We start from the raw sequence: 17,240 nt of genomic DNA, 5'->3' as shown, positions 1-17,240 counted from the left end.
GGACCTTAAGATTTACTTCGAGCGTAACACTAGTTAATTCCGGCGTGTTTGCTGCAGAAAAACGTTGCGCTGCACCAAAAGCCATTTTGGAACACTGTGAGCTTACTGGTAGGATGTAACATGTTTCATTTGTACTTTCTCTGGATCTTCTCCAGGTTGTCACCCTCGGGGCTGAGCAAATAGCTGATGAATTATGGCCAAATTAGCGGGAACTTATTCGTTCAACACTGCAATCCTTCGAGTGGAACCACACCCTCGTCGGGCCATTAGATGGCTGCTGGAACGACCCGACCGATGGCGTACAGGATCTCTGATGGCGTTGTAGAATCGCACCTCCACCGGAGAGGGAATTCAAAACGACTCCCGCTTTGGGCATAGAAAATGGGGATATTCTTCGCTGCTTAAGTTAAGCTCTCATCAGTTGACCTTACATCCGAGGATTTGTTGTAATAGCACTGTGCTCAGGGATTTATTTTATTTGTACGCTGCAGGAAATACATGGAGGATTGTAGGTTGGGTTACGAGAAACCCGACTGTCTGTGATCGGCAAAAAGTATAAAACTAAAGAAACTTTGATTGGTTATACACGAACAAAAACCGAAAGAAAAACACCATACTCATAAAACATTCATTTGGGGATGGTAAAATAAAGCTGACTAACATGGTAAAACTCGGAATTGACACCTATCTTTCCATTTGAACAACTAATGCTTAAAAAAAGCTTATTAATATGTTTTCCAGCTCCATTTGTTTATGGATCAAACGTGCTGTTTTTGAAAGAATATTTTTCAAGTAGGTTTTGTTATGTCATAAATCAACAAGGGTCTTAAGTTCTCTGCACTGTAGTATGATAGTTTTAAACACCATAAATTTGTTCTGAATGTATCTTGAATATTACGTTAAAATCTGCAATATGGTAACCATTTGATAACGACGCTGCTGCCTGTCTCAGTGATAGCAGAGTTTACTGAATCCTTCTTCCTATAGTAACCACCGCAAAAAAAACCCGCCACACCTCCGTTTACCCTCATTATGCTAAGCATAACGTACGAGTGCGCATTTTACATCCATTATGCTTGTTTTCATTGCAGATCCCAAGTTTTCGCCGATCCTCGTGCTTGCCGTAGAAGGAGACACCACCTGGCATCCGGAGGCATCCGTGCTATCGGTGTTCGGTATAAATGCAAATAGGACTCCGGATCGTCGAGCCGGTGGTGATTATTTTACTTTGTTTGTGCTACCCCCGAGAATGAACAATCCGAGTGGAGTGAACGTGCGTGTGTGTTGTTGACCCTTCCGGCAGCGAAAAGAAGGATCGAACTGTGTTTCGCACGTAGGATTGGTGTGTCCGATATGTTGGTTTGTGCTGCATGCTGTGTGCACTCGAAGGCAACGCGCATCGGATGATGAAAAGTGCAATCGTGGAAAACCCTATCGCCCATCATCGTACCGATGTTTAGAGTTTTCGTTCGGGGGTGAGAGTGGTAGAAAAAGTGGCCATTGGTGGCTGCGTTGAGTGGCGGAGGGTGCAGATGGATGGTGTGTGCATAGTAAAAGATGCCCTCGCGATGCCTAGTGTTGTACGTAAGTGAAGGCTGTTGAGATTACACTCAAATCTAAAGGAACGGTTGTTCGAACCCGAGAGGACGAGGGAAACTAACGACCGGTTTCATTCGCGCAAGCAAAAAGGTGCAAAAGTTTTCCGGTGTGCAAATCAGAGCCACCATCCGGCATCCGGTGAAGAGTTATTGGAGGCGGCAAAAAACGCTTTCTGGAATTTTCCAGAACACATCCGAGGAGGATTCGAATCGTTCCATTGACAATCCGGTAACCCACAATATCCCTCGTTTGACTGTAGCTTCCTACCACGGCTTTCAATGGTGAATCTCGTCGAGCGGTCAACCACAACAACGACGACAACGACGACGACGACAGAGACGACGAACGAGACGATATCACCGCCGGCTGGCGGCCCTGATGTGAGCAGGCTGCAGCCCTGGTTTCCCTCGACTGTGCCAACGTCGGCCGGATCGGCCATCGCGGAAAATCGGTTCCCATTGTTCCTGGAGCCGGCTGGCAGCAGTGCCCACGACTCGGACGAAGAAATCGGAACGGCCGCCGAGGGTGGCCAGAGGGGGGAAAAGTTCGCGCACGTAGCAACGCCGCTCGGCGGCGGTTTTCGCGCGTCCAGTTGCAACGACACGGTGACTTTGAACGGTGCGGCGGGGAGAAAAGTTTATCTGAACGAGCTGAGCCCGAGCTGGCGCGAGGAAGTGACGGCTGGTGACCACAGTTGCCGCAGTGAACCGAACGGTATCGACCACGATCACGAAATGACTTCCACCGTGGCCGCCGTTACGTCCGCCGCCAACAAAGCCGTCGTCGCGCTGATGCAGTACCGACAGCAGCAACAGCAACAATCACAACCGCCAGCATCCGCAAACGTGAGTAAATTTTTCCTTTTTTTCCATCGAAATAACGATTATGTACGGGGTAATTTCATTTTTGTGCCCGAAAGTTAGTGAATGCCACCGACACCTTGTATCACTCATTTGCGCCTGAAAGGTATGCAATTGCATTAGCGTTTTCCTCCAATTTTGTGGAGCAAACGTCTGACTAAGAAAAAATCAAATCACGCTTTTTTGTGTTTTCCAACATGAATTTAAAGAGTTCAATAATTTTGATTATTATTCGTGGAATAAAAGGCGTGCCATAAAGATTACTCAGCGAGAATGGAGCGAATATTAGGCGAACAATAAACAAATGCGAATATGGATGTAATCAAGAATTGATTGAAGAACCGAACTAACTTATTATAAACTGTACGAGAGGACTGACAATCCACCTACACAAAGGGAAAGTGTCTTGTAAGCCCTTAAAGGGCAGGTATGACTAAAGACGGTCGTTACACCAAGAAGATGAGATGATAACAAATTGTAAGATGAACTTAGGAGGACATGTTATACCCTGATATGTTCCATTTTTGTTGTATGAACTCTTTCGCAACTTTTGAAACTTTTCGGTCCGTTAACTAACAGTAAGTGCAGTAAGTGAAAATATTATTAAGTTGAGCCAACGTTTCTAGAGTGAATATAATTCAATTACTGACACAGTATTCAAGAAGAACGACACATCTGCGGAAAACGCTTTTTGCTTTTAAGTATAACGCTGCTTGCTATTACTTCTCCTGCACTGTCAATACATTATTTTGATGCGAATCGTTGCGGCGCATACAAAAACGGATGTAAAATGGATCGTTCCAGGGTGCTGTGCCCCATGTTCTCCCTCCCGAATCCCGAACAATCGTTGCGTTTCGGGCACCAGTATTAGCATTTTTATTTGAACCGTCGGGAACTTATTGTCAGTATTTCGGTCGGGATGGCAAAATGGATTGGCTGCCCTGTTTGGGGCGGAATGTGGTATAATATCGCGCTGTGGTGCAGGGGCTTCCCCGAAAATCCCCGAACCCGACATCCTCTCGTCGTTGAAGTAACTTCTGGACCAACCCGGAAGGGGAGGTTGGTTTGACAATAAAGATCTCAACATTCAACCAACGTTTCTAACATTCCCCAAACAAAACCCCGAAGCGACGCAACTGCTAGCCGAACAAGAAATATTTGTTCATTACTCTACCATCGTGGCGATGGTTTTGGTGCAGAATGGAACTTTGCAATAAAACCTAGACGCGCGGCCTAAGTCCTTACCGTACCACATCCCTCCGCCACCAAACGTCGCCGACAGTGGGAATGGAAATAATTTCGTGAATTCTAATTTCCTATGCTGCCTCCGTTTCAGGCCAGTAAGACCCCACAGCTGGAAATTGAAATACTCCGAATCATTTCAAGTCATGTTTCACGATGAGTTCCTTGCCCTAGCAGGAGATATCGTGAATTGGGTGTGCATTCAATTTGCACACAAGATGTACGTCCCGATAGTTAGCAGAACTACGAAAACAATGTTTTCCTTTTCAATGAACTAACTTTTTGACAGGGAAAAAATAACATATTCCCCAACAAATTCGAACAATATAGGACGGACTCGAAAGAAAATCCTTGAACAAGGAACAATGTCGAGTACAACAACAAGTGCAGATTTTAATTTTAACGATGGAAGCCAAAGGCACGGGAGGATGCCGAAGTGGTAAAGTTGATATCGACATCAAGACAGATGGAATGACTCCGGACTGAGAAACACAATAAAACAGAACAGCACCAAAAACCCAATGGCAGCAGGAAGTATTGTTCGGAATGGATAATGTTCCCACTGGAAAAAGGGAGCATTGAAAGGAAAACGTACAGACGCCGGTCAGGATGCTGTAAGAATAAATTTACAATTGAAGGAAAAGTTTTCCCAGCACACCCACATACCATTTACCCTGTTTTTCCTTGAAAAGGGCTTTTAATTTCGTTGTTTTGCCGAAACGCTACCAAAAACTGTGGTTCTGTTGGGAAAATTTCAACCTTGGTGTGGGTTTTTTGGGAAGCGTAGGCTTACTCAAAAAAAAAGGAAATGAAATAGGCGGTTGATGGAGAAAGAAGCAGAACAAAATTGACAGGAAGTACTTGGCAGAACAAAATTGGACAGGAAGTGACACCGTGCCCCAACGTACTAGCAGTCAGCGGGAGGGAAATTAATAATGTCAATGAAGCAACCGAGCGAGAGCACTGAAGCTGAGATGTGGTGCGTGAGGTGTTTATGGAAATTTTTAATAGGGAAATCTACGCATTTGCCCTTGAGCCCATCTGGTTTAGAATATATTTTCTCGCTTTGTTTTTCTTATCATTCCTGGCGACGGCGGGAAAACTTTTATCATTCCTTCGCCAGTCGGAAAAATAATGGGATGACATTCCCTTTGTAACAGTAAATTAAAAACTTTTAACCTTCTTTTCTCGCTTCGTCGCACATTTTGACACATTTCTTCTTGTACTGAGAATTTATAGACAAACGCGACAACTTGTATTTTGCTGACACCAATAAGCCTTATTATTTAACATTACGACCCTGAGAAAGAAAACCCAAGCTTGGATCCACCCCAAACACAAAAGTTTGTAACAAAAGAGCCTTTTAAATCACATCGGTACTTTAAGAAAACTCTTTAAAAAATATTCTACTGTTTGAAAAGTGATTGAACGGTGAACACTATTTTCAGGTTCACCTACATCCAATCTATTTTACCATCATTTTCGGCACCAAAGTCATTAATCTTCTGGTTCGATGTTTCGCGTGGTATCGTAAAATAAGAGGAAAAAATCAAGAAGTTGACCAGGAAGTGAATCGGGCGTTGGCGACAACGGAAAACCCCAAAAAACAGCCGCCATCGATGTTTATCATGTGCTACATCGATTGTCCCGTCGTCGATTAACACTGCTCGATGGTTTCCGCCGATGAGTGATATCCTTTTGTGGCAGTCGTTTTTATTTCGTTTTCTCTCTTGCTTGCTTTCCCTCGTGGTGCAGCACTTTCCACCGAATCTCCCAACCCCCCGGTTTCTGTTTACTCGCAATCATCGGGGGCAATCATCGAAAATGGACCACTTTCTGCGAGAACGGACGCCAAGCTCGTTGGAGGAATTTTGGGGAAGAATCACATCCTTATTAACTTGTCACATCTCAGCGTGCTGCCGATGGCACTCTAATCAAATTTATGTTCATTAGCCCACTTTTCGCCCATTCTACCGACCGAGCAGCGTTTTGGGAGGAAAGCACGCGGAAATAAAACAATAATGGCTCCCAGCACGCCATCATAAGTGATCGCTGTGGTTTGCCGTAGTTTCGGAGACGTTTTCTTCGGTCGCGATCGAACGTGTGCCGATGGATTCGATTACCGTAACGTTTCTGACGGAAGTGGTCTTATTTTTCGCAGTGGCGATGGTGACCTATTAGTTTAGGTTTGGTAGAATACATATTTTTCCACGAACGATACATACGAAAAGTGTAGAAACCAAGAGATTTTTTCGAAAAGAAAAAGAGGACACAAATTATGTTTGTAAAATATTTTTCTATTTGCCCTCTCGGTCAAAATATTTACTAACTTATTGTCTATTTGCACTATAAACTAAATGGCCGTTCTTGCTGCTCTTGCGCGACTCCATTAAATTAAAATGGACAAACAACGCGGGGCAAATAAACCGGGAAAAAATGGCCGCACTTCAAAGAGCCGGAAAACTACAAAGCACGCGTACGATGCCCATGGGGGGATTTGTTGAAAACATCAAGCACAAACTCATATAGTCGCCTCGAACCGGGATGGAAAAAAAAACAGAACGTTCGCACATAAATACACATACACACAAGCGTAAGTACAAATCTGCAGCAGCAGCAAAATAAAAGCGCCACCAAATGCTTCCAAGAACAATCAACGGCGTATCTAAACAAAAACGAAAAACGACAAAAATAGCAAACTAAACAAAATGGCAAGAATGGCCTGCTGGAGGCAAAGAACATGGCAAATAAAGCAGAAACCGTTCCAAAACGATGTGCCATGAACATATCACTGCTGGAGCAGTCGGAAGGAGCGGAAAAAGTCTGCATGGGGTAGGAAAAATTACGGTCCAAAAGCCATCTCCAGGCGAACGGGAACGCATTGTCCTCGCTAACATTAGCCGCATTTTTGCCGGTCGTGGACATGAAAACCACGGCACGCAGCGTTCTTTGCCTGGCTGTGCATCTTCCATCTTTTTACTTCCCGGAGCGAAGTGAAGCACGTTTCTTTTCCAGCGCCATTTCTTGCCATCGAGACCTTCGACAATGATCGTTGATGGGTGATAATTTCCATTAACAGGTTTACCGCACACACTTTCGTTAGGTTTCGTTGACTTCCGATGGGTTACATGGCGAGGTAGTTTCTCTGTTTGCTAATAGAAGAATATAGAAATATAAGTTAATGTATAAATTGTAAAAAGGACCTAAAAGCTAATAACTTCATCTCACAGCTAAAGGAAAGAGAAAAAGAAAGTTATCAAATTTCTATTATTTTTTCGACATACGTCGATTTATTAATGCTCCTACATCTTGCCACAAAAAGCAAAGCGATCGTTAAAACCAAAACACCTACGAATCTACTTGGTTATTCATTGAATTTACGGATTACGATACTTTCAAAAGGGAAATTAATTTGATTTTTACTGCTTTTCTTATCGCGCATGGGCCCAGAGGGTGCCTTTCTTTTATTGTTCGTGCCCTTACATACCGGTTTGGTACGAGCTTTATCAAACAATTACAACGCCACTTTTACCAGGAATGGCGACCAGAGTTTTACTGACTCGCTTTATTTATTAATTGATCCGCTTTACTCCCATGAAGGTAATTGTGTGGCGTTGTACAACTCCTTGCTGCGTTTGGCGAGACTTGCCGCATGCAGAGTGTTTCTGTTCGTATATTGCTGGCGTTTGGTTTAATTTAAGTTGAATTTCTTACCATCTTTTTGTTTTATCACACCGACAAATGCCCAATTTCATTTTGCTTTTACCCTTTTTTTGAATAAAATTCAAGAAAAAGGTACGATCCTTTCGATATGAATCCCATTTTACCGCTTGCCTTTACGTCCACAAAGGCAGGGTTATCAAAATTGCTCAATTTGCTTCAACCATTGATTTCCCCGAACGATGATTATATGGTTCCTTACCTTCACGGGCTTCTTATGAAAAATAACAGCGAGTAAGCGTGGCTCCGTTCAGATGTTTCGGCAAAAGGATTAAATCGAGACTCCGATTTGTTCGGCAGCAACAAGCACGTTCAACACGTCCCTGTTTTTTTTTCGGTCAGCAAAGTAATGGTGTACTACGGGAAAAGAAGGCAAACACGAAGGCAGCAAGGGAACGAGGTAAACAATTACTATCGATGGTCAATTTATCTCGACTTTCGGTAGCGTGGTAAATTGAGATTAATTCCCCAGATCCTTCGGACGCACCCTCCTCCCACGGGATTGAATTGAACCGACCTGGCCAGACTTTTGTCAAATTGTTTTTTTCTTTCACAGCCAAAACTTTCTCGCCTCCTTTCAAATCTCGAAGGATCGATAAAATCAATAAATCATCTACTTCAACTGCACAATCATGGTCTTTCGTTCTACGAACCAGAAGGAAAACAAGAGAAAAATAATATACAATATTAGCGAATGAAAAAACCACTTAGCGATGAGGAAAACCGTGTGGAAGTTTTTCTGTTTTTCTTCCTTCACCAGACAAATACTGAAATGCACAGCAAACTCCATAATCCATCAAATTTCCCTCCGACCGAAGGATAAATGCGTCCGAAGGCTTTCAATTATGATTGTCAATCGACGAGGACACCCACCGGATCCGTACCATGCAATGTCGCCTCGTCCCGTTACGGGGAAAATGGAAAACGGAAGATTGGTGAAAGTTTTCGTCGAGTCGAATTTATTCGCATCAAATATGCGACAATATGACAAAATGCGTCACTGGGACGGTAGGCTGGTTGCAGATCTGTCCAAATGGGTTTTTGTTTTTCTTGCTCTTTTATTACTTTTCCTGCAGTCAGTTTCCGGCCCATTTTCCTTCGCTTTGTATTGAAGCCGACCAACAAACGACCGCTTCACCGGATGGGAGATGACGAACGGTGAAAGAAGTTAATAAGAATTCACTTAGCCGCGGAGACACGTCGGGACAAAATGGTCGACCCCGCAATCATTCGCCGATGCGTTTATGTTCGCACAGTGGGCCAAACCGTTGGATATTAGGGTTAGTTGATTTTGTTTTTCTACATCTTAAATATAGATTTAATACAGGAAATATTTCTTCAAAGCAGAAAGCACAATTCAAACAATTCGATCTTCGAGCGAAAGATCTTCACTGATAGATTCGTTAACAAACAAGTTTGTCCCAAGGATCTTCATCATCGGCGCCAACTTCCGCTCGTCCTTTCATCGGTAACCGTTTTGTTTGTACGGAGACATTTGGCAAGCGGTCACCCTCAGACAGGCGCACCTCCTCATGCAAACACCGGTGACGAAATTCCGGTAAGCTTTGTAATCACAAAAGGACGAAGCAATAGAATAAACAGTATCCCTCTCCAAACATTCCTCATTTCCGATTGGCAATTTCACCTGCGACTTTGTCTGTGGGAGCGCGTCCCCGGTCGAACTCACCGGTACGCCGTCATGAATTATGGATGATGGAAAAACGAATTCATCGTTTGCCTCCCCATCCGTAAGGCGCTTCCGTTTTTCACTTTATTTCCTTCCGACTCCACGGTGGCGATGCGGCAAGTGGAAAATTGGAGAAAGTGAAAGCGTGTGTTTTGTTTCTATTTCCTTTCCCTTTTATCTACCCAAGGAGGACACAGCCGGGGTGGGGTGAAACCGGGGTACTAAACGTCACCGGGGTGGCCGGCGGGATTTGTCTTTCCTTTTTACGATGCTGCATGCCATCGATAACTGTTCGGGTGCGACGTATATTGATTTGTTTGTGCGCCTTCAGGGTCGTACATCAAGAAATTCAGACTAAGAATTGAGATCGAAAAGCAAACGCCGGTGGAAAGAAAAAACCTAACCAAACAAATGGAGGCGCATGCAAGAATGTGTAACAAAACATCAGGTAAACAGTGCGAGGGATTGTTGTACGGCTGATTGGGGTAAATTGAACCAGCGGGGCAAAAAGGATCTAAGATGATGAAAAGCTATTTTCTTCATATTTCAGTTAAGAAAAACTGTTGGATATTAAACCGCACAGTTGAAATATTTTGGCTTCTATAAATTCATACCAAATTATAGAATTTTTGGAGGTTTGTTTAGTCAAAGTCAACTTTCGATCTGATTCGTTTCACCTCAAATGGACTTACAGCCTTTTCATACCAAAAATGAAGGCAAAACGAAAGCCTTCTATCCCCTAATCGATTGGAATGTCATCGCAGTGTCTTGTGAAATTGATCCGAAAGGGAGGTTGATATATTACAAGAGAGTTACCTCACAGAAAAGTAAAAAAATACGACAATCAATTTCGTTCTCGCTTCAGTGAAGGTTGGGGAAAAGTTTTCCTTTAAAATCCTCCGGAAAAGCGGTAAACGAAGCTCATCGACAAATCGCTCCCAAAAGAAGGTACGCCACCGGCTTTAATAACGAGGTGACTTTATGCTGCGACGAGGCGTTATAAAGTTTACGCGCAAATGGGGTGTCATCTCCAAGGGTCGGCCTGGGAGTTGGGAAATGAAAATGCTTTTCACAGATGAAAGATAAGGGCGAGAACGAACCGGCCGCCGTCCGTGGTTCTGCCCTTGCTCGAGTCTTTTGGGCGAAATGAAACGAAACGGGTTTCGCATACGGATCTCTTGCTATTTCGGATGCAGGTTTGTGTTGCTGTTGGGCAATTTCGTTCATCCAACTGGTATCAATTTCATTTCGTGTGCAAACCCCCATTACATGTTGTCCCGACAATAAACACACGCAAAGAATGCTGGGTCGGTTTGGGGTCAGTCCTTTTGCGTGGAGGATGTTGAAAATGCTTGATGATGTCCTAGTGGACGCTAGCGAAGGCTACAAATCCCGAGTGTGGAATCTTGTTAAGTGTTAAATATTCTGCAAACGCTGGCCCCGACAGGGGAAAACCACCGGTGAAGGTTTGCGGCATCCACCGTACTGGGTAGGGACCCTTTCATCTCTTAAACCTAACCCATGTAGCTTGGTTGGTGATGGTGACCACTGCTCAGCGCTTCGAGGAGGATCTGAGGGTCGTTTACAGTTTATCTTCTTATTTTATTTTTTGCTTGCGTGACACAGGAAGCAAATTTTTGTGTCTCTCTTGCATCTGAAAGTGATGTGAATGTCACCAGAACGTTCTGCTTGTTGTGAAAGTTGGTTGGAAACTGCAAATGGACTAGCTGGATGTCGAGCAGACTTCGACGTAACGGAATGAAGTAGCAGATTTTTCATTATGTGCCAAGCTACACGAGAATATGTCAAACGCGACGGTAACTAAATGGTCGAAATGGGTGAATCTAAAATAGGAGTAAATCATGGACAAACTTTCTCTGGTAAAAAGGGGTTCCAATAAACGAAGCGTTAATCAAATTAGGCTCTCATTTCATACACATCTGTACGATTGCTTTAATTAATTGGAAAAATAATCACCCAAAACTAAATGTCGGGGGTTTGAGAGTGGGGTCGTGAAAAGTGGGTCGCAAAAAGAGGTCTCTGCCGATTTTGTGCGTAACAAATTATGCTCTGAATAAATCTATTTATGCTGATTATGGTACCACTGAATTGGAAAGTTGTTTGACCCGCGTTCTGAAGTGGTTCCTTTTGGGACTATGATACTCTCATGGGAGAAATTATTGTGTTTTTTGGGGTTAGCGAATCTGTGCTCGAGTATTTAACATTTTTTGTAATGATGTTCGTAACAACACACACACTTCTTTTTAGCATTGCACATGCAGAGAGCTAACAATATTAGCGTACATATTACACACCATCAGTAGAAAAATACGATAATTATTGTTTTTTAAATAAGTTTTTTTTTTTTGAACGAGACCCCTTTTTAAAAATTTGTAATCTAAAAGGGTCAGTAGTTTTGCCTGTTTACTTGCAAAACTTGCAAGCTTATTGGTTTGCATAGGGCCAAGCCCTGTATAAGCCTTTCAGAATTACATGTTTCATCGTTATCCTTAAATACATCTTATCCTGTTCCATAAAATACCTGTCTTTTTATATTTCCTATAATCCCATAAAAGGCAAACCAGTTGTCTACAACTTGGCTCTAACCAAGGTTACTGGAAAAAGCTTTTCAGGTGAGCAAGGTATATACATATGGCCGGAGCCCAAGAAAGTTGAAACAAAGCTGTGCTCGGAAACTCATGGTTTCGATAACCAAGATTGTTGAAACAAATTGAAACTTTTCAGTATTAAAAGTGAAACTTTTGCAATGGTTTATGTATAAAGAGTTCTTCAAGGTTTTCAAAAGTTTCGAATTCAAATTTAGTTAACAATTTCAATTTTACCGGTGTCTGTTGATTTCTTGATATAAAATTCAAATAAAACTTAATCACAGCAAAAGTAACATTGAAGAATAATTAACCATCGCTCCAAATTTTGTATAGAATCCCACTACACAACATTTTTTGGTAAAATTGCATTCCAATTTAACCGAGCTTCGGAAAACCAACAGATACATTTAAGATATTGAGACGAAATGCACACTACTTTTCCAATATTGGTCATAGACGTATCATTTTGCTCCTTAATGTGGTTTGCCTTACTTTGTGTGGAATTAAATTTATTCTGCAGTTGCCATTACAGGCACCGCGATCCAACGATCAGTTTGAATTTTCGCGGCACAATGTTAGTTTAACGGGTAACGGGGCTCTCATTTTCACTAACGAGGGAAACTCATTTTCCTTTCAACAGTGCGCATGTGCACAATTTCCGCCATTCATCGGCGGGCGAAACATTCGGCCGGGATAAACGACCCGCTCGGTCAATTGCCAGGGCAGCTTCGGAGGACTTTCAAAGGATGGTTCCAGCTGAGCCGTTATGTGCGTGTGCTTTTACCGGGCTCTAGACCGAGTACCGTTTCGGCGAGGCTCGCACAAGTGTTTGCACGCTCTGCTGGCTTTTTTTGTCGGTCTCAAGCCCCGGGAGTCACAGACGCCAAGTGGGGACACACATGTTGGTTGACCGTCTTTGCCTTTCTACATCTCGAGTAAACATATGACGTACCTAGGGAAACTGCATCCAGTCAAAGGGAAAATGCTGCTTCCATTAGAATGAAAGCTGTGTATGGTTGGGAAATCCTTCAGCTTCTTTTAGCTGAGTTGGTGTTTGATTACCATGCTTCCCGGGCATTCTAATGGATTGAATATGCATATATGCCTTACTTTGGCTGGCTCTGGATGTAAAATGAACAAATCTTGTGAGATACAGATAATTATGAAAATGATATGATAAAAATGCCCTAACGTTTTGTTTTACAAGTATAACTTTTGTTGAAACAAAACAAACGGGTATTTAAAAAACGTGATCGTTTAACAGATCTTTGGACGACTAAACGCTTTCAACTATCTTATAATTGATCCTTCTTCTAAGTTTATAGTAGATCAGTACACCCCAACTATTTAATTGAATTTTACATTCCCTGCCTCTCCCCTTCTCTCACTATTACTCTCTTTAGATCTTTCTCTCTTCTGTCTCTCTTTAATTTGCGAGGTTATCTCTTTACAGAGAGCAAAACTCATTGCTCTCCGCATGTGGCATCTTTCCTCTCTTCAGGGGTTGATGCAGAATGAAGCTGCGTGTTCCTTTCAGTTTCAAAAGTGTCACCGTCTCGGTGAGTTGTGCGCGTCTGACCGATCCGATGATGTGTTGTTATTAGGCGGTGATCAGGAAAGCGTGTGATAGAGTAAGATAGCTGTGCGAGCAGCGCGTCCCAATCGTTTTTTACGTTCAGAAAATCTGCCGAAGAAATTTAGAAAAAAGAATTAAGAATACCCTCTGTGAAATGAGGGAAAGTTGTGACGCTGCGAACGAGGCGAGAAGAAGTTCACACGAAAGTGAATAAAAATCTCCTCTCTGCCACACGGTTGGTGTATGTGAATGTGTGCATTTAAAAAAAACACCCCAAACCGGCGTTAGATAATGGCTTTACTTTAACGAATTACGATTCTATGCCTAACAGACGGTGAAGTACAACAAAACAGGATTCGTTCTATCATATGCAATGGTGTGTTCGTACCTTCGCTCCTTTAGTTCGCCGGTAGACAAACATAGTAATAACAAACAAATTACAATCTCCAATAACGTTAGCCGCAGTTCTGTTATATTCGAATTTGCTGAAAGAGAAAGAGGAAAAGTTTCTTCCGAGACGAGATGGATGCTGCGAAGATCAAGGGCGATCGTGAAGCGTGAATTTTTCGTAACACAGGTTAAGCAGGCAGCGAGGGAAACTTTTTCCAACATTGTTTTTGTTCGTTCATCATCTCCGTTCTAAATACAATTCCTAACACAAACACTAACTAATGTGTATGTGCAACCAATTTTCTTCAATCTACAAGACAAAACTACAAAAAATGAAAATTTTGCGCCCAATTTCATTGCCGTATATACTGCCAAAATTTTTATTTTGATTTCTAACTCTTCACTTCAGAAAAAAATGCCCCTTTGTACAAACATGGCGAATTTTAAATGCTGTGTTTTGGCAGCATCCATGTGTTTCATCTGCACATCTCGCGTAGCCATCTCAGCATCGTTGCGTCGTAGTAGTTGTTACCGTTGCTATCGCTATCGTGTACGTGGTCGTGTTGTGTGTGCCTAACCAAAAAAACGAAAAAACAAACGTGTGTTTTTTATAACTTTTGCCCGAAATATTGCGATGTGCTAGACGGTCCGAAAAATCGTCAAACAACGGTCCAAGCATAGATCCTCACTAGAAACGCTAGCAGCGAATGGCAGCAGTATATTGGTGATGAAAATGCTAACACCAACGGTGTTGTGTAGTGTGCGCGCGCGCTCTTATGTAAATTTTCCGAAGTTAGCACGAGACACGTTTTCATCGGGATCATCGGGAAAACTGAGTGCGGATGCTGCACTCTAGAAAAAAAAAAATGGGAAAAATGATTCCCACGAGAGAAGATGGGCTACGCCGCGGCCACGCCATCTTGATGTTCTCTCCTCCTTTTTTTCTCGATCTTTCTCTCGCCTGTGTGTTTGTAAGAGGACACGCGGCAAGGATACGTGTGTATGCAGTGTAAAAGTAGCTGGCGATGTATGCTCGTGATTTAGAATCGTACTTTTTGCTTCCAATTCCAACAAAAAAAAACCCAAAACCGGCAGCATAGCTAATCTTTTGCACACGCTACAAAAGAAACGACCCGCAAGGTTTCCAAGTGAACGAGCTGGGCTGCAAAAACCCATCTAATAGTTCATACGATTTGATATGCAAAGTGGAAGCCAACATCTGCTAAAGCGATAAGAAGGTGTATTTTGGTTGCTGGCCGCCCCGTTCGGAAGAAGAAAACAAAACAGCACCATTTTATTCTGACCAGCTCGCGGGATATCGCGCTCTTTTGCGTCTCTCTCGCTGGGCCAAAAGCGCGAGAGATCGCGAGAGGACAGCAGCGGGAACTGTCAAAATCCTGTGCAGCGCGTCGAATGTGCCGTGGACCGAAAGCTGGTGCCAGTCATTTAACGCCAAACAACAAACGAACCACGTTGACTCGCGCAGCGCCTGGTGAACGCGTCGAAAGGTGAAGTTTTGGTGCCCTCCGGCGGTGCAAATTGTTTTTACTGTGCTAACGTTCGGGAAACAGTGAATCAGTTCTACTGTGTGTGCTCTAGAGCAGCATATTGATAGCTTATCGTGGCGCATGTTTTGACTGGTTTGTTGTGCAATCGAAAGGAAGCTGCCACTGTGACCGTCGCAGTGTATTAAAACTCGCCATCAAGTTGAAAACATTCCTGCCACCCCTCCTGACGGGCGAGGTGTGCAAATGTTTTCCATAGCCTACTGGAAGGGGATTCAATTACCGTGGCAAACAAAAACTGGTTCATCATTTTGGGATAAGCACTGCCTCCTCCGGCTTTGACGTTTAATCCTTTTCAATGCCTTTCTGCGATGGTATTGGTGCAGGCCGTGTGGAATTTTCGGCGACGCAGCGTACCTGTGTTGGTGCGATGCCGTTTCGTCCTTGCTGCAAATCCCCGGATAAATGAAACCCACGAATGGCCTGACTGACTGCTCATGTTGCAAAACCCGGTCCGACGGAAGAAAAACAAATCGTTTGAAGTTGAATCTATGAAAAATTGGATGTGTCATATGATTCCTGCATGCTTCACAAACTCGTGAGGATTGCTTCTCCATTGGCAAGATTTGTTTGAATGTATAAGTGTCTTCTATTGCGCATTTTTAAAGAGCTTCTAAAAATAGTCTATCGTACAGGCAACGCAAGTCTTTTATAAACTTTGTTGAACGAAGCAGTTAGTTAAACATTTTTGTTATCGATTCCATCAACCAAGTAGATGCCTTTTTGTTTACCTGCACATCATAATTTGGCGCATCCCCGCGTGGATTGCCACTAGTGTTTGTAAACGATGGACATTTACTGTGTCTGTGTGTGTGTTTGGATGATTATCCTGGAAGAAATAAGATAGGCAATTTACATCTGCACAGCATCTCTGAGGATTGCTTGGTCGGTGCTGGAAACATCATTATCCTTGTTGTACTTACGTTTTCGGATTCCCTTTTCTCACCATCTTTTCTGAATTTGTGCATTACGTTTTTAGTATCAGCGTACATAAAGAAAGTTTCATTGCACAGGCATACCCTTCCGTCATCTTGCAGTGCATCTGTGCAAAAGCGTGCAAAGCGAAGAGGAAAAAGAAAATCTGGTGCCATTTGTTGTTTTTAAAGTGTTCCCTACGAAAAGTGCAAGTAAATTTCAAGTGAATCTGTGTGTTAATTGTGTGTAGTCAAAAGTGAGCTTCCCGGAAGGAAGAGAAATCAAAGTTGCAGAATCTCAAGAGAAAAATCAAAGCAGCAAAATATAAAAAAGCGAAGTAAAAACACCAGAACCATTCGCCATTGTGGGAAAGCAGTGGCCTCTCGACTGCGCTGCTCTGGTTGGAAACGCGAAACGGCAGAAGGAAAAGAAAAGTGAGGCCCCCAAAGGCGCACGCTACACAGTCTCACGCCGAGGACCGCTCGAAGTCGCACTAGGCCGTCGTCGGTTTTATGAACTAAGGGATTATCCAAAAAGCCGTCAAACTGTGGGGCTCCGGACCATACTTTCTACATCCCCAGGGAATGTACTTTCCGGTAAGTGTGTTGCGTTGGGTGTTTTGGTTTCTGCTGATAAGGAAATTCCTTGGTCGGGAGATAATCGTTGGCCACTTTGTGGCTGATAATTGCCATCTTTGGTGTTTGGGGTTGTGGGTTTCTGTCATTTACAATTGAACAGCTATCGGTCCTTAGCAAAATTTTTATTGTTGTTATTATTTATTCTTTTCTTTTTGGTTTTTTATGCAGTATTCTATGGAACTGTAGGAAAATCCTGAAAAACTATTAAAAAGTTTCGTTGATTCATAATAAAAATTACACTATGGTATGGTTCTAAAGCGCATTTTCTGCTTGATTTTAATTAAACATACTACCAAAGCTTTCAAGAGATTTTAAAAGGAGACAAACCTGAAATGTTAGTAAATTATGGGATAGATATGTTGCAGTATTTTAACTTTCAAATTGAGATTTTCTTCACATTAACTACCTTAAATCTGTGGACAACTATTTCTCACATATG

General features: G+C 42.8%; 1 protein-coding gene across 4 annotated transcripts in view; it reads left to right on the top strand.

The window, feature by feature from the left end:
• The first annotated feature begins 2,383 nt into the window (after positions 1-2,383).
• The window catches only part of LOC131267731 (AF4/FMR2 family member lilli-like), a 169,911-nt gene continuing 155,054 nt past the window's right edge, over positions 2,384-17,240 (top strand). For 2 of the 4 annotated variants that reach the window (XM_058270678.1, XM_058270676.1), the window contains exons 1-2: positions 13,277-13,348; positions 16,228-16,759. In XM_058270678.1, coding sequence (XP_058126661.1) covers positions 16,748-16,759 — 12 coding nt within the window. In that variant the 5' untranslated portion in view covers positions 13,277-13,348; positions 16,228-16,747. Of the gene's footprint in view, positions 2,445-13,276; positions 13,349-16,227; positions 16,760-17,240 lie in introns of those variants that run through there. The other 2 variants (XM_058270677.1, XM_058270675.1) reach the window with 2 other exon arrangements.

This window comes from Anopheles coustani, chromosome 2 (genome assembly GCF_943734705.1).
Source record: "Anopheles coustani chromosome 2, idAnoCousDA_361_x.2, whole genome shotgun sequence".
Lineage (NCBI taxonomy): Eukaryota > Metazoa > Arthropoda > Insecta > Diptera > Culicidae > Anopheles > Anopheles coustani.
The sequence above is the reverse complement of the archived record's forward strand: the minus strand, read 5'-3'. Positions and strand labels throughout refer to the sequence as shown.